This window comes from Numenius arquata, chromosome 23 (assembly GCF_964106895.1).
Source record: "Numenius arquata chromosome 23, bNumArq3.hap1.1, whole genome shotgun sequence".
Classification (NCBI taxonomy): Eukaryota; Metazoa; Chordata; class Aves; order Charadriiformes; family Scolopacidae; genus Numenius; species Numenius arquata.
This window is the reverse complement of record NC_133598.1, coordinates 7,490,618-7,507,775: the sequence shown is the minus strand read 5'-3', so window position 1 is coordinate 7,507,775 and position 17,158 is coordinate 7,490,618. Positions and strand designations below refer to the sequence as shown.

Below are 17,158 nucleotides of genomic sequence, written 5' to 3'. Positions count from 1 at the left end.
AAGCCACGCTGGTCCCACGACCATCCCTCCCTCATCCCCCAAACATCCGTCTGAACTGGCCAGAATTTAAAATCTTGGGGCCACCTGAAATCCCAAATCGTGATGAGGTTTTTTTTCAAGGGTTTGTTGTTATTTTGGTTTTGGGAGATGAAGGCAAATCTTCTCTTGAGCTCAAATGTCACGTTGCCTTTGCACAATGATACCCAGCAGCTTTTACTTCATACTGTGCAAAAATATCTGATTTTTGTTGGTTTGGATCGAGAACAAATGCAGAAGAGGCGGCGCGTCTTTCTAGCTCCGTGGCAAACCCCGAAATGCCTGGCGGTGTCTTGTTGGTGTTCCGTGCGCACAGCACAGGGTATTTTTAGCAGTGGCATCAAGTCATGATCATTTCAAAAGCAAGAGATTTAAAGAATGACACTGTAATCGCTGAGGAAATAGTAACTTTTAAATGCATCATTGTGTATATATGTGTATGTGTGTATATATATAAATATATATATAACTATATATATATTAAAAAGGTCTATCTTAATTTTCCTAGTGTTTAAAGTACAAAGATATCTAAAAGGACTTTTTTTGCAATGACAGAATAAATTATAAGCAGGGGTCCAAAAATAATAAGTAGTGAATTCCTGGTCTTTTCAAAACGGCATCACACACCTGCGTCCCCTTTGCCCTCTGAGCTCTCCGCGACCTTGAGAGAGCCTTCTAACGTCTGCTTTTGGGACAAACCCCAGCTGTTCACCTTGTGTTTTCCCTTTTAAGCATCCCCCTGATGCCGCAGCAAGCGGAGCCGTCGGGAGCCCTCGGGGTACGGGAGTGCGTGGCGGAGCTGGTGGGGCTGCATGGCGTGTGGGGCTGGCGTGGGGCTCCTCCGGCATTAACTGGGGGGGGTGGTTTCTTCAGTGCTGTCGGGGTGAGTGAGGAGACCCTTCTGACCGATTTTAATCTGCAATAAAGCCAAGGCAAGCAGCCTGAAGCATCCCGTCGGGTTAATCCTCAGCACGGTGTCCTCCCGTGGGATTCGGCTCCACTCCTTCCCTGGGTAAGTTCACACTGTCCCATGGACACAGGGTGATTTGACCCCACTGTCCCCAACTCTGCTGGTCCCTGTTGCTCCCGTAGCATTGCCTCGTGCTGCAGCAACACAGAAGGGCCATGGGGGGCCTGGGCTAGGTGCTTCCCCCCTCCCTGCCCCTGCCCTGGACCTTCCTCCACCCCAGCCCTGGTTTATGGAGCCCCCCCCAGCTCTGGGGGCAGCCTGGATGGCCCAAGGGGCTGCACAGCCCCAGGTCCAGTACTCGGCTGCCTCCCCTGCTGGGGTCCCCCCATTGCTCCCAGGAGTGGGCTGCCGTCTGTCTGACCCAGTGGGTACCGCATCCTGGACCCCCATGTCGGATACGCGGGTGGGACGGGGTGTTTGGGGGTGCCTGGTGGTGCCTCACAGGCTCCTGTGGGCACCCTGTGCCCTGCGCCTGTGGGAAAGGGGGGATTTCTGTCCTTGGGGCTGGCAGCAGGTGACCACTGATGGCCCAGAGTCCGTGTCCTTCCAGCTGGTCCACAAGGTGGAGGAGGTGGTTGGATGGTGAGGGTCCTTGGGTGGAGGCTGCTTGCCCTCAAGCACCCCTCGGCTCAGGCGTGTGGTTCTCAGTGTGTCCTGGTCCCACGAGCTGGGCTTTGCTGGGGGCTACTGGGCAAACTGCTTGTCGGGGAGGCGGCTGTGGCTGTGGAACGCTGGAAATGGAAGGATTTAGCAGGACGATGCTCGTGGCATGCGTGATCCTCGTGTTCTCAGGGGGGCTGGGAAGCGATGGCAGCACTGGAGCAGGTTGCACAGAGCAGCTCTGCACCCCAGGGGGGGTTGTCCCTTCCTTTCCGTGGGGGTCTGGTGGGGCTCGGCAGGGTGGAGGGGCTGCACTCGGCTGAGGCTGGTCCTGCTGCGGGGGCTGCCGGGGCCACGGAGCGAACCCACCGTGCCAGGGCAGCCCCAGCCTCGCTGTGCAGGGTCAGCAGATCTGCTGCGCGGTGGTCCAGGTTGGGTTTGCGGGGTCTGGTTGTTCCAGGAGTCCAATGCGGGTCCAATCCGTTACTGGTCCAGACCCCACACGGCGCTGGGGCAGCTCCGGTCGTGCTCCAGCGTTGTCACCGGGCGCTGCTCCGCTTCTCCTGCCAGCAGCCTTTGGCACCGGGGACCACGCACACGTTTCCCAGAGAGCCTCCTGGAAAGAGCTGGAGCGAGTTCAGCCCGTGCTTGGCCGGAGACAAAAAAGCTTTAAAGCCCTGGGTAAGGAATTTGAGACACCACCAAAATTTGCTGCGAACACCTACCGACTGGGAGGGAGCCAGGCTGCCTCCCTGCGAATAAACAGCCCCGTCTCCATCTGCCCGGTGCAGACTCTGCGCCAGATGCTCCTGCGAGGCAGCCGGTGTCTGCAGAGACGGGTCCTTGGCAGATTCTCGTGTTGGTATGAAAACCCCCAGCGTTGTCCCTACCGCCTGCAAAGGCGTTTCTGGGAGGTTGGCACATACGTAGCGTTGCTCTGCTCTGCCTCACAGGGGACCCGGGGAGAAAACCCACCGCAGACCTGCGTGTAGTGGCTGTGCGGAGCAAAGAGCTGGGGGGGACGGGCTGGGGACGGCAGCTGGGGACAGTCCTGGGTGGACTTGGTTAAATGAAGGATGAAACATGCCTTTGAACTCGAAGGGACCCCTCCGAGAGTTGTGTGCCTGCGGGACAGGAGCTGGGCTGAGCTTCGGAGGGCTGGGAAGGGGCTGAGCTGATGGCTCGGGGCTGAGCCCCAGGCAGGGGACATGTGGCACCACAGCGGTGACACCAAGTGGCTTGGCATCTTTCAGCCGGGCCTGGATGCTCTTAAGAGTGTGCATGCCCCCTCACTGTGGAGCTGGGGGGGTGAAGGGACCCCCCCTGGGCTGCAGTGGCTCAGACCTGCCTGTGGTTGAGGACTAATTTGGTGGTGGGGCAGGGGGGATGTCCCCGCGCGGCAGGGACAGGCACAGTGACCACCTCGGTGGCTCTGCCTTGGTGACACGTGCCTGGCCAGGGTGCAGGGTACCCACGGTGCCCCCCTTGCACGGGCCCTTTGCATCCCTCCACGGAGCCCTGAGTGCGTCCCATCCCGGTGGGACCCGGCTGATGCCACAGAACCGGAGCAGCCGCGTTTGCTGCAGGGGTCGGGGCTCCTCTGCCAAAATGGACGGACAGACAGAGACAGTGCTGCGGTGGGGGACAGTCCCACCCCGGAGCTGCAGACCCAGCATCTGGGGATGCCATTCACCAGCAAAGCCCACCCTGCCGGTGGCTGTGTCCGTCACCAAGGGTAAGGTCGTGTCATTCTAGACAGACCTGGGGGCCCTGCCACTCTCCCCAGAGCAAATCCCCTTAATTGAGTGTCTAATTAATACCTAAAAATACAGCCCGCAGCTGCTGCCGGAATTTCCCCTGCGGCAAAGGTAAGGCAGGAGCCGCAGCGGCACGGCCCCGTAACCTTGGGAAGGTGCCCCAAGAGCACGGATGCTCGCCCCACACGCCATGTTGATGCTTTTGTGATCATCTGAGGTTCAGGAAAACTGAAGCCAGTGGTGACTTTGTCCCTGTGCCGTGTGGCTGCTGCCCTGTCTGCCCTCTGTGGCCAGGAGACAGCGAGCCACGCTGGCCACAGCTCGTCCCTCCCACAGGGCACTGGTTTTCCTCCTTTGCCAGCCGCGGGCGTGTGGCCGCTCCCCACAGGGTGCCTGAGCGAGGACGATGCTGTTGGAGGGTCTCAGCCCTTTTCCTGCTGGGGGGGTCTTGGATAGTCCGATGTCAGAGCCAGGAGGGAAAGGTCCTGTCCCCTCCACAGGGTCCCGTCTCGGCTGGGGCTTCTGGGCTCTCTCCTGCCTGAGCCTGGAGACCCAGCCCAGAATATATGTTTAATCCACAAATTTGGGCTCAAGGACATGCCAGAGTGGCTTGGCGTGTCGTGTCCTTAGTGTGTCGGGAGCAGCAGCAGTGGCCATGGGCAGTAGCCCTCCCTGGGAGCCTGTGTCCCCCCCAGCATCCTCAGGCCACTCGCCCACCTGGCGCAGGAGCTGGTCCCCGGGCACCAAACCCCTTGGCCGTGGAGGCCAGGCAGCAGAGCTGGGTTTTGCCAGCGTGGTGGCATTGGCTGGGCTGCAAATCCCCTTTATCGGGCTACTGACAGTGGGGGCAGAGGTGTTCACCCGTCCTCTTCTTCCTCCCAGCGGTAAATGTAGTATATATATCATTTTTTTGTAAAGCCCAGTGCAATCAGCGCAAAACACTGACAAAGGCAAGTGGAAACCCCTCAACCCGGCCCCAAATGCCTTTGCTGTGGCTGCTGCTCCCCACGGGGTCGTGGCTGCATGTGGGGCTGGGGGTCCCCGGGGGCCGGTTCTCCGGGCCCCGCCGTCTCCGATGATTTGATGCAGAAATACTGTTTCACGCCTCAGAAGGTTAATTATGCATCGTTCACCCATTTCTGCTTGCTTTTGCTCCCTCCCTCATCGCTGTTGCTGTAATTTTATTTATTTATTTTTAAACAGTTTCACAGATTTCCCTTCTGGGCGACTCTGGAATTAACTCGATCAATGCACGCCTGATGAAGCAAAATGTGATTTTTTCCCTGGAGTCAGGCCTGGCTCGGGGACGGCTCCGGTGCCGCTGCAGAGCCGCCTGTGTGCGCTCTCCCAGAAGGAGGTCGTTGGTGCCCGCGGGGCCCGCGCTCACTGCTCAGATTCCGCAAATCTCTCAAACTTTGAATTTCAGATTTGTATCTGGGCTCCTGCCCCAGCCCGCCTTCTGCCGGGGGAGCAAACAGCCGAGTGCCCGCCGCCGGCCCCGGGTCCTCGTCCTGGCTGGGGGAGGCTGGAGGGGGCGAGTGCCTGGGCACGGTCCCAACGTGGCACCGGGGGTTGCTGGGGATCGTCGGTGCTCTGAGGTGAAGATGGCTTTGAACTGGGATGCTGGGTTTGAGCCCAAAAGGAAGAGGGGGGACCAGGGGCCACCCTGGGCTGAGACCTTTTGCCAAGGAGGTCCAGAGACCACGTGCCGTGTCCCCATGTGCCGTGTCCCCCCGCTGCGAGCAGGGTCCACCGCCACTAACGCTGCTCTTTCCCCTCTGCCTGCCCAGGTCCCTCCGGACACAGCAGCCCCCTCCTCGCGTCGTTGCCAATCCCCGGCCGTCCCCTTCATCCCCCCTTGGACATCAAGCACTTTCTGACCTTCAGGCTCAACGGGACGTCACCGCTCAACCTCTTCCCCAACTTCAACACGGTGAGTCCCCGGGGGGGGGTGGGCATCAGCCGCTGGACCCCTCCTCCCACATAGCAATCCCTCTTCTACACAGCACCACTCCTTGAACCCTTCCAGGTAATTTCTGGCTTAATTACTGGGGTCTCTGGCTGCCGGACGCTGGTGCAACGCGCCCGCCCTGCCCTTGGCTCGGAGCGGTTCCTGCCCAGCCATGGCCCGTCTATACCAGAGTTAAAAAGATGGCTCACTTTAACCAAGATCAATTGGATTTTGCTCCTGGAATCAATAGTAATAAAGTAGCTCTGGAGAGCAGTTAATTAGTTGAAAAATAAATAAAGAAAAGGGAAGAAAAAGAGAGAAGGTGCGTGAGGACCCAGGAGACGTGGCTGTGTGTGTGGGGCCAGCCTGGTCACTGTGGGACCTCTCCCACCGCCCCCTTGGGCTCAGGATCCCCAGCCTTGAACCACCCACCAAGCGCTTGGGTGACGCAGTTAGACGTGGCTGGTAGAGATGCTCTGTCATACACCTAAACTGACGTGGATGTGGCCAAAGACATATGGCAGCATCTCGGGGGGGTAGTGTCGTTGTTCCCACTCCGTGCCGCTCTCCCCGGGCTGGTCTCAGCCCCGCTGGGGTCTCTGTCCCCCCCAGGCGCAGCTCCACACCTCCCACTGGTGGGAGGGCTGGGACCCGCTCCTGGAGCCCCCTCTTGCCTTGCTCTGGGTCCCTGCCCCGGTGTTCCAGCCGCCTGGGATTCCCCAGGGACCAGCTCCCGGCATTGTCAAGGGGCAGGTTTTGCTCAGGGGCAGTGATGGAGAGCGGGACCGGGGGCTGCTCTCCCCGCAGAGGCAGGACGGACCTTGCTGGGTTTGGTAAATGCCTGTTTTTTTCCCCTCGCGAGCCTGGAAACGGGACTTCCCTGAGCTCCCTCCCTGCTCGCTCGCCAGCCTTTTGTAAATGGCTGAGATTAAACATGCTCGGAAGGTGCAAATTATCACTGAGATCTTCAAAGAGCGGCCGGAGAAATTAAGCACAGGATTCCTGTTGCTGCTGAATGGGATTCAGACGTCTAACTGCTTTAAGCTCTTTTGAAATCCCAGCTCTCGCCTGTCTCTCCCCTGCGCTAACAAGCAGAAACACAGGAGAGGAGGATTTTTTTGATGCCATTAAGGTTGTTGCTCTTTGTCTGGGCTCCTTTTTTTAGTCGCTGGAGTCAGTAGCTGACTTGAACCAGACCTGTTGTTTGTTCTGCTTGACTCCCGCTGGCCCCTGCCTTGGCACGTGTTCTCCAGAGCCGTGTTGCTCAAAAAAACCATAATAATTTGGAAAATGAGTCTCTTGTGCTTGCCGGAGCCGCACAGCCCTGTCGTGCTGCTGCTGCGCTCGGTGGGGACTCCTCTGCCCCCAAGGATGTGTTGGATGTGGGGGTGGAGGTGCTGGGGGCGGGGGGGGCTGTCCCACAGTACGGGCACCTTGTGCTAATTGCTCTGAGCTCAGCCCCCAGCCCGGCGTGTGATGTTGGGACCCTCCAGGGGTGGGAGCTGCCCTGTCGGGATGTGTTTGTGCTGGAGATGTGGCTGAGGCTGGGGCTGCGAGGGCTCAGCCCGGGCAGGCGGCTTCGTGGGGACCCAGAGCAGAGTCCCCGTCCCCACGGGACACAGGGCTTGAGCATCGCTGTGCCCTGAGCCGGGCTGGTGGCTCCTCTTTCTCTGTCCAAGTAACCGTGATGCCAGGTCAGAGCCTCAGGGGGAATTTGGGAGGGTGGGGGGGCATCAGTCCGGATATTTCACTTTTTGAGAGAGCTGCCGGGTGTGAATTGCTGTGCAGAGGAATGGGGGGGGGGTTGCCTCTGCTCCCGGGTGACACTGTGCAGGAGTCGGCGCTGCCCTGCGGAGCAGGAGCTGTTTGTGGCCGCCCAGCAGAACACTTTGCACTTTGAGCAGGTCACAAGTCTCTCATGAACCCAGCAGATGTTTTACTCGGGAGCGAGCGAAACCTTTCCAAGCTGAGTTCTCCTGCCACTTAAAGCAACCACAACAGGGAAAAAAAAAAACAAACTAATGAAACACAGAAGGTGCGTTTCATGCTCGAAGGGCCCTTTCCAGCGCTTGGGGTGTTGGAAATCCCCGGGACCCAGCAGCGCCTCGCAGAACCACGGCAGGAGACGCAACTGAACTGATGCTGCGTCCCTGAATCCCCGTCTCTGACCCCCAGCAGGGAGCTCAGCGCAGGAATCTCTATTTATATCGTTAGGAACATCCAGGGATAAATAGAGTAACGTGAGTCAATAAGTACTCTCCAAGTGTGCGGTGCCCAAAACCTCTGCTGCTGAGTCCGTTCTGCTGGAAAAGCCTCAACCCGCTCGACTGCGGGCACCGGTAGGTACCGCTGCGGCGCCGACCCTCACCGGCCCCGGGGGAGAGCGGGGGGGTCTCTCTCATACCTGAGATAGCAGTGAGTGCCTGCGCCGGGGAGAAGTTGACGGTGGGTTTGTATTTTTACTGGGAAAGAAGCACAAGGGCTCTCGGGTGGCATCCAAGCTTTGGAGGGGTTCAAGGCCAGGTTGGAGGGGGCTTGGAGCGACCTGGTCTGGTGGGAGGTGTCCCTGCCCAGGGCAGGGGGTGGCACTGGATGAGCTTTAAGGTCCCTTCCAACCCAAACCGTGCTGTGATTCATAGAATCCTAGGGCTGGGCTCCCAGCACGGCTCCCTGCAGGCTGCGCCCTGACCTTGCTGCCAAGGTTGGAGCCATTTTTCTTTGTTTTGCATGGAAAAGGTGGGTTTATCTCTGGAAGACAAGTGCCAGCCCCGTGCCTGCCCGCGGGCTGGCACTGCAGGAATGCTGCCGTGGCACACGTGGCAAGGTTTGTCGGCAGGGGTGGAGCAGCATCTCTGCCATCTGTAGCTTCCTCCGGGGTCTCCGCCGAACCCCAAACGCCTCTTCATTTATATGCCAGATAAGTGAGTAAAATTTCGTAGCGAACAGGCACTTCATTAATCACCTGCTTTTACCATTCTGCTCACTCCTGGAAAGGAATCTGGGGTCTGGATAATGGCTCCATTGTCCAGGCATGTGCCTCGAAGACTGATGCACCTGTCTCGGCAACCAAATAGCTCCGCAGAGAAATGCGATCGCCTGAAAACCCAGGGCTCTGCTGACAGCAGGACTCAGATAAGATAATCTTCCTATGCCACAGGGTAGGGGAACAATACTCGCATTATAGATTATAGCCGCGCTCAAACAAAGAGGTTATTCTTATTTCCCCCCCCCCCCCCCTTAATAAATGCATTTTGTTTAAAACAATTATGGCTTTTCAAACAAGTTTGCTGCCCGGGCTGAGGAGTGACGCCGAGCCCTGGGCAGGGACAGCAGCGCTGTCATCAGCCAGCAGCATCTGCCTCGCCAGCGGCCCCCGCGCCATCCACGGGCTCGGGGACAGACACGGCTCACGGCGGAGCACCAGGACTGTTCTGTCCCCCTGTCTGGCCCCGCTGCAGTACCCGGGGCTGCAAGTCGTTGGGCTCATAATTGGATTAGAGCAGGCAAAGCGCACGCCTGGCTGGGAGCGGGTGCCCAGCGGTGCCCATGGCTGTGGGCACCATTGTCCCTCCTGCCCCGGCCGTGCGGTGTCTGTGGGCAAGCAGCAGGCACGCGTGGCTCCACTCGCCCCCTCGGCTTTGCACGGGGACGTTTCAGCTCCCTGACCAAGAGCACGTGGAGGATTAGTGGCCGGTTGCTCGTTTCCGTCGCCTCTGCCCCCTGTTCTGGTGGTTTCTGCTCCTGCTGAGTGTCTGGGAAAGCTGCCCTGGCACTGGGAGGTTGAGGGAAGCAACTGGGAGCTCAGAAACCGATAGCTTGAAATCCGTGATACCAGAGTCGGGGCGGGGGGGGGGAGAGGGGCAGGAAGGACGGGGTCACCAGTCTGTGCCCCCGCAGCAGCCTCGTCCCCTCTGCCGGACCGCAGCGGGAGTTTGGCCCCCGCCGCTTTGGATCTTTCAGGGATGGATTAAAAAGGCCAAGAACGGGCATCACCGCAGCACTTTGCTCCGTGCCGGACCCACCGCAGCCCCCGCTCCTCCCCGGCACCGGGCCGGAGCTCTGCCGGCGCTCGCAGCGGCTCCTCGGCCGGCGCAGCGGGCGCAGGCATGGCCGGGTCACGGCGCCGTGCTGGGGTGGCCATCGCGACGTGTCACCCAGCCGCCCCCTGCCTTCCCTCCCTTGCAGATGGACCCGGTGCAGAAGGCGGTGATCAGCCACACCTTCGGCGTGCCCACCCCGCTCAAGAAGAAGCAGTTCATCTCCTGCAACATCTGCCACCTGCGCTTCAACTCGGCGGTAAGCGGGGCTGGGGTCGGTGGGACGCGGGGGGTCGGTGCCAGTGCCTGGGGCTGAGCAGGAGCATCCCACGATGGGGACATCGCCCAGGTCCTCGAGGCGCTGGCGGCAGCTCCTTGCAGCTCTGCCCACCTTGGCTCAGTGATCGCCCCACGCTGACATCTCCGCTGACACCCCCCTGCCCGTGGCCGTCCCGGGGTGCTGTGGCCTCCGTTTCCCACCCTGGCTCTTCCCACTCCTCGGCGTTGTGTTCCGGTCTGTTCCCTGCTGCCTTGCTCTCGGTGTCTGCGCTTAAGCTGCTTTATCAGCCCGTGCAATTCGTATCTGCCTCGGGAGCTCAATATAATCTTCCCTTCCTTGGCTTCCCAGAGCTCTGCTGGGGCAGGTGGGTTGTTTTTTTTTTTCCCCTGCCTTTTATTCTGAGTAAATCAACCGCCTTGTAGAGGGGAGGAAGGAAACATTCATTGATCCCCACAGTAATGAATTGCACACAGCTGATCTTTTGTGGGAAAAACTGATAAAAAGGTTTGAAAGGGAATTCTTGCTCAGAGCTGGCAGGAGAGGGATGGGGGGGGGGCTTGTGGGGCTGGAAGCGGAGCGGCCAGAGCCTCCTCCACGCAGGCAGCACCTCGGAGCCCCTCACCGGGGCTGGCTCCGCTTGCAGGAGCCTCCCGCGCTCATCCCGGCCTGGGAACACGCGTTTCCTATGGAGCTGCTGGCCTGGCAGCATCCCCTGGCCTCCACCATCCCTTCCTGGGGGAGTGAGGCAGCACTGAGCCCCCCCAGGGCGATGGCCCTGAGCTGCATCAGTGGAGCCGGGGGCTGCTCCGCCAGCAGAACTCGGCGTTTCTGCCCTGAATTATCCTGCTCTGCAGCCGATGGCTCGGGAAAAAGCATTGCTTTCCCATTCCTGGTGGCATCCCGGCTGGAAGCGCGGCACCGGGACTGTCAGTCCCACAACGCGGGCACCCCATGCCCGTGTCCCCCCCAAGGTGACGTCTGCGGGAGGGGGCGTGCTGGCGCAGACCCTGGTGGGCCACTCGTGTTCCTGCACAGAGCGGGGAGGGGTGACGGGTGACCTACTTCGGCTGCCGCCCGGCCCCGTCCCAGCCCCGTTATCTGGGGGGGGTTCATTGTATTTGCTAATGAGGCCCCATGCTCGGATGGGTCCTTGGCTTTCCCACGTACCCGCCTGGCGCTGCCCACCCCCGGACACCGTTCCCAGCCCTTGGAACGCTGTGGGGGGAGGGACGGGAGGCTTCTTCCTACCGAGAGTGGGATGCCTCAGCCGGCCTCTGAGAACACCACGCAAATTAATCCGTGCTGCTCAGTGGTACAGTGTCTTAATTCATATTGGATTTAGTTTCCATAAATTGCTAAACTGTAGTTGTTTTGGGGGGACAATGTGGCATTGTCCCCCACTGCGGAGTACACAAATGTTCGGGTGATTCTCTTTTGTGTGTGTTTTTATCAGTTTGGTGCAGGCATGAACCCATCAACGTGCACTTCATTATGCAGCGGTCGCTGGGAGGAAGGAGCCCGTGAATGTAAATTGCGTGTTAGACACCCGTTAGGTTACAATGGGGGACGTGTCCTCCCCACCAGCCGCCTTTTTTTATTTTTATTTTTTACAGCTAGCAATTCATTGTAGGCTTCTGAAGTCATAAATTTTGCCTGAAAGCTTCTTTTAAGAGTGACTTGATGCATTTAATCAGAGCAGGGTCCTTATCTCGGCCGTGCAATGCGGTGATGTCTCAGCAGAGTGATACCTCGGCCTCGATGCGTTGGTGTGCAGAGGGATCTGGCAGGAGGAGGAAAGCGGCTTTGTGCTGCCCCCGGCCAGAAATACCACCTCTGAGGTGGCCCTGGGGATGGATGTCAGCAGGGGAGGTGGCTGCACTGGAAACGTGTCTAAGTGACCGCGGCCCGGGGCTGACCCCATCACCCATCCTCCCTGTGTCCGTCCGTCCGTCTGTCCAGCCACAGCACCGACGCGGCCACCCCCATCTCTCCCTCCCCAGAACCAGGCAGAAGCCCACTACAAGGGCCACAAGCACGCGCGGAGGCTGAAAGCCATCGAGGCCATGAAGAACAAGCAGAAGGCGGTGGGGGCTGCGGCGGTGGCCACCGGCCGGGACTTGTCCCCCAGCCCCGAGGGCAGCGGGGAGCCCGGTGGCACAGGTACGGGCAGGGGGGGCGGGAGGGGGCTCAGCGGGGTGAGCCATGGGGCCGGTTCCCGGGGGCACAGCGGTGTTTTGTGTTCACATCCCTGCAGTGGCTGCAGCATCCTCAAGAGCCCGATTAAATCCTGGACCGCAGCAGCCTCGTGTCGGAGCATCCCACGGTCGGCTGCTGCTCGGGCTGAGGAGGGCTGTGATTAGTGTGGCATAAATGCCACCGCGAGCGCTAATAAATGAGCTTTTGTGCTCCACTGGCATCCCCGGCGTGCCTGGCCAGGGGCAGCATTGCGGGGAAGGGGTGGAAATCCAGCCCAGGAGCCTCACGGCGGGTTTGGTGCCCCTGGGAGATGATGGCTGCAGGAGAGGACGCGTTCCCTGCCCCTGCCCGTGCCCGGGTGAGGGCTCAGGGGACGGGGCTGGCAGGAGGCAGATCCCCCTGAGCTGTGGCTTCTGAGCAGGCAGTGCCCGAGATGGTCTTGGGGGAGACGAGGGTGATCTCTGGAATCCAAAAAACCCGCTCAAGCACAGAGAACTTTCTCTTTCTGCCCATTTCTTTCTTTTTTCCTCCCGCTTTCCTTCCCCTGCCGCCAGCTCCAGCCAATGGCTTGCCGGAGCAGGAGGGTGAGTGCAGCAGCCTGGGGCTACCGGCCGGCGCCGAGGACTCGCCATCGGAGCTGCCAGGAAACGTGGCCCCCCTGGGCTCCCCCCCGGCCTCCGAGCTGTCGGAGGGCACCTCGGACGCCACCAGCGTGGCCTCCTCCTCCGCTCCCACCGCCGAGGCGCCAGCGGCCGAGTCGGGCGGCAGCATCAGCTCGGCCCCCGAGAGCGAGAAGGAGGGGAAGAAGAGCAAACAGCATCTCTACTGTCCCACCTGCAAAGTGACCGTCAACTCCCTCTCCCAGCTGGAGGCTCACAACACCGGTGAGGGCATCGCCTGCGCTGGGGACGGGGGGATGTGGGAATGGGGGGACGGGCCCCTCGCAGCTCCGTCCTGGGCCCTGAGCAAAGCCCCACCATGCCCCATCTGCAAACAGCCCTTAATGAATATTGCTTTAATTAAAAAGAGTTAATTAAGGTGGCTCGCAAAGGTCCGTGGCCGTGCTTTACCTGTGCTGCAGCTTATGGGGTGAATTTTAGCAAGGTCAAATGCTCTCTTATTGTTCGTGTCCCTTAATTAAAGACACTTTCAGATACATTTAATCAAGTGATTGGAGGCTACTTAATATTCCGTTGCAGTGTGGCTTTAAGCTGATAGTGCCCCGAGTGCTGGTGCCTCCGTCAGCCCCGGGATAATCCCTCCAAAAGCTGCTTGGTGCTTTGGGCTCCTGGTCCTTTGGAGAAGCCCCTCGGGAATGGAACGAGCTTCGGAGCCCAGCAGCAAGCGATGGCCCGTGGCTGCGCGGGGCAGCCCCCCAGGGTGGGCAGGCGTCTGGGGCTGGCGAGGGTCCCCCGGAGGGGGTGACCGAACCCCCTGGGGCGGTGGTGGGGGGCAGCAGCTGTGGTGTGGGGGGTCTGTGGGCCCTGCAGCGCCAGCTCCCAGCTCCCCTCTTTCTCTGGAGGATAAACAAGGTCAGGCACCCCGGTTTTAAAGGGAAGAGCTTCCTCTCCCCCAGTTCCCCCAGCCCCAGGCGCCCGCTGGGGCGGCAGCAGCCGCCGAGGACAGGGGTCGGCTCGGGACACCGCGGCGGCTTAGCTGCAAACGTGTCCTTTGGCTTTTGTCAGCTCCGGTTACAAATTCAGGAGCTGATTTGGGGAAAAAGAACAAACAAACAAACAAACAAAGTGTTTGCAGGCTCCCACTCCTCCGTGGCTGTCACACGGACACGGGCTCCTTGCTTAACGCCTTAAAAAATAGAATGAATTACTGGTGGCTTAAATTACTTGCCCCCTGCCCCCCTGCTGTCCCCGGCACTGGCAAGGTCAGGACAGAGCACCCTGTCCCCAGGTGTGCCGGGATTTTGGGTTCCTCCTTCCCCGCCTCCTCCAGCCCCACCGAGCTATTCCTGGCGCCGCGGCCGGATCCTCTCTGACCTTGGGCACGGCTCCGATGCCGCAGCGCGGTGGCCACGCGTGCCCAGCGCTGCAGACTGTGCTCATGCCCGGGGACAGGCGACAGGCTCCGGCAACGCGCTTAAAATAGCAGTTTCTCCAAAGGTCTGGCACATGGAGATGGAGGAGAAGGGGGGGGTGTCTCCGGGAAGCTGAGCATTTCTGGTCTGCCCATGAAGCACAGCTGGCCACGAGGGCTTGGCGGGATTTGGGAAAGGGCTGCTACATCCCCGGGAAGAGTCTGGATTCCTGGGAATCTCCGTGTCCCCTCCACTGGGCACAGGGAGGGGGAGACATGGGGGTCCTATGGGATGGGGGGGACACAGCGCTGTGGGCGGGTTGCTCTAAGGGCACCTTTCCTGCTGCCGCGGCACTCGGCACAGCGCGGGGACTGTTTGCAAAGTCAGAGTTTGGTGAGTGTCCCCTCTGTCCCCTCTGCCACCAGGCGCCAAGCACAAGTCGATGCTGGAAGGTCACGGCACCCAGATGCGGCGAGGCCGAGGCAAGCTCCTCTCCCGGGCAGGGCACAAGTCCAAGCGGATCGGCAACAAGGGCAGCATCAACATCCAGAACAAGGCGTTCCACTGCCAAGTGTGTGAGATCTACGTGAACTCGGAGACCCAGCTCAAACAGGTGACCCCGCCAGGCCTGGGAGCGCAGGGACACCGGGCGCGGGCGTGCGGACCCCTCTGCACGGGCACCGGGGGCTCGGGGGAAGGGGTGCCTGGTGGTCCCCTGTGAGAAGGGGATGGATGGCCCCTGTCTTGGCTGCGGGTGACCGGGCTGTTCTCCTCCGCCAGCACATGAACAGCCGGAGGCACAAAGACCGGCTGGCGGGGAAGCCGCCCAAGCCCAAGTACAGCCCCTACAACAAGCTGCAGAAGAACGCTGCCCTCGCAGTGAGTATTCTCAAGGTACCTGTCTGCCTGCAAATTACCCGCCCGGTTTGCCCTCCGAACCCCCGGGTGCCATGTCAGCCACATCCTGCAGTGAGACACAGGGGCTGCTTCTCCTCAAGCCTCGGTTCCCATCCTCGGGTCCAAGGGGAGGGGGGGCTGTACTGGGGAGAGGAGTTCCCAGTCTGTATTATGGGGAAGGAAAGCCTGGGAATAGCGCGAGCGCTCTGGCAGCAGCATCCGCAAGGGCAGCACTGGTGATTCTTCCACCTTTTTTTGTGATTCCGGAACGGGAGAGCTGTGATGGTTGGGTGCTCGGGGCTGGCGTGGCTCAGTTACACCCGGCCGAGGTGCTGGTTTGCAGAGACACGCAGTGAGAGTTGGGCAGAAAGCAACATCCCAGGGCTCCAGAGGGAAGCACGGCTGCAGGGAACGGGGCAAAAAAGCCAGGGCAGGTCTCTGGGTCGGGGTGGTGGGGCTGAGGGACCTTCTTGGGGAGGCCACCGCGATGGGGGCATCCTGGGCTGGGGCTGGATTCACTGGGAAGATGTTCCAAGAGCTCAGCCGAGAGCGAGCGTGGGCCCGGGCTGATGCGGGGAGCTGGGGCTGGGGGCTCATGGTGTCTCTCCTCCTCCCCACAGTCCAAGCTGGCTTTGCAGAAGCATCTCACCAAAACCCTGGCCACCCGCTTCCTGCCCAGCCCGCTCACCACGGCTGCCATCTGCGCCATGCCTGGCCCCCTCGCCCTCAGACCGGCCGCCGCCACCACCCTCTTCCAAGCCCCCATCCTTGGACCAGCCCTTTTCCGGACGCCGCCAGCCCACGTCCGCACCACGCCGGGCCCCATCGTCTTTGCCCCCTACTAGAGCCCCTCCAAGGGCCCATCCGCCGTGCCGGGGGGTGCCCGGTGTGGGATGGTGCCCCCGGGCAGGCGGCTCTTCTGGCTGGTGGGAAACCATAGTCGTAGACATCAACCTCGGCTTCTCCTTGGCTTCGAGCGGGCTCCTGCTGGAGCGAGAGACCCCGGCAGAGCCCGGCCAGTGCCGCCGTCCATCCCTGCTGCTCCTCACCCTGGCCCCGTGCTCAGCAGGGGGGAGGACGGTGCCCGGGTCACCGGGACCCTCTTGTGTCTCGTGGCCAAGGGCTGCCTGTCCTCAGCCCACTGGTTTCTCGTTCATCTCCCTCCCAGTTACCAGACTGGAAGAAGAGGAGCCAGCAGCTCCCCATGGAGGGAGCATCCCTCCGGCCGGTCCCTGCCAGCCCTGTGGGAAGGGAACTGCGGGGGGAGTCTCGGCCCAGTTCTTACTGGGAGAAGCGGCCCCGGCACAAGCAGAAGGTTGGCAGTTCCCTCTCAAGACCGGGCTGGCTGTGCCTTCGCCAGCCCCGCACTTGCCCGCGCTGGCTGGGGGCATCCCTGCTGCCCACCAGCCCCCTGTGTCCCACAACCCCTTACGTCCCACCAGCCAAAGAGCCCCCGCCGTGGTGGGCACCAGCCACACTGACCGTACCTTCACTCCGAGAGCAATAGCTGAAGCCCAGGGCCGGTGCCTCCCCCCCCCCAAAAGCACACTGCCCCTGCCCTGGACCCCCAGAAGCACACAACGGGCCGGTGGCCGCAGACGGGCTCCGCTCCAGCCCAGCGAGGACAGGAGAGCCAGCCCCCCCCGGTGCGGGCTCCCCAATGAGGTGACCCCCTGCTCAGCCGTTTGCCTCTGCCACCCGCCGGGGACAGCCCTGCCCCTACCTCCCGGGAGATGCTGTGAGGCTGAGTGAATGTCCCCAAAGCACTTTGGGTTCTCCAGTGAAAGGACACGCTGCTGCTCGCCCCCCAGCAGCCGCCGGGCCCGGCCGTCCCACCCCATCCCCATTTGGAGCTTCCAGGGAGTTACCAGTGACTCCCCAAAACAGAGGTGTCCCCGGCAGCCCGGACAATCAGGTAGGAAGAAGCAGGCGCCCCCCCCCAGCAACGTGCCCGGCGCTCCCCCGGTGATGTTCCCGTCACAGCCTGCAGAAAACCGGGTTCCCACGGGACACCCCCCCAGCCGTCGCTCTGCTTTTCACTGTGCTCCGAAAGCCCAGCCGTGGCCTGGCCTGAGGACTGTACCCCCGGGGCGCTGCGGGTCCCCAGCGCTGCTGTAAATAGGAATATGCAGGAAAGTTGTGACCCGCCGGACCTCTCGCCGGAGTGACAACCCACCCCGATCTATGCAATCCAGGGGGAGCAGCTCGCCCGCCGCCTTCGCTGTCTGCCATTCACTTTGGTGCTCATGCCGTCTGTGCAGCCAGGAGGGGCTGTTGGAGCCAAAAAAACCCCAAGGCAACGCTGAGCTCTGTGCAGACGATTCCCCTCCCGCTCCCCGTGCTGGCTCAGAGACCTCCGCCGTGTCCCACGTCCCCTCCCAGTGCTGGGGAAGAGGCTGGTG

The 17,158-nt window shown here is 61.0% G+C and overlaps 1 protein-coding gene across 1 annotated transcript in view; it reads left to right on the top strand.

Annotated features, from left to right (window-relative positions):
* ZNF385C (zinc finger protein 385C) overlaps positions 1–15,601 on the top strand; it is a 43,170-nt gene extending 27,569 nt beyond the window's left edge. The window contains exons 2-8 of the mRNA XM_074162784.1: positions 5,154–5,296; positions 9,500–9,610; positions 11,632–11,791; positions 12,382–12,711; positions 14,285–14,472; positions 14,640–14,753; positions 15,377–15,601. Coding sequence (XP_074018885.1) covers positions 5,154–5,296; positions 9,500–9,610; positions 11,632–11,791; positions 12,382–12,711; positions 14,285–14,472; positions 14,640–14,753; positions 15,377–15,601 — 1,271 coding nt within the window. The remainder of the gene's footprint in view (positions 1–5,153; positions 5,297–9,499; positions 9,611–11,631; positions 11,792–12,381; positions 12,712–14,284; positions 14,473–14,639; positions 14,754–15,376) is intronic.
* The last annotated feature ends 1,557 nt before the right edge of the window (positions 15,602–17,158 follow it).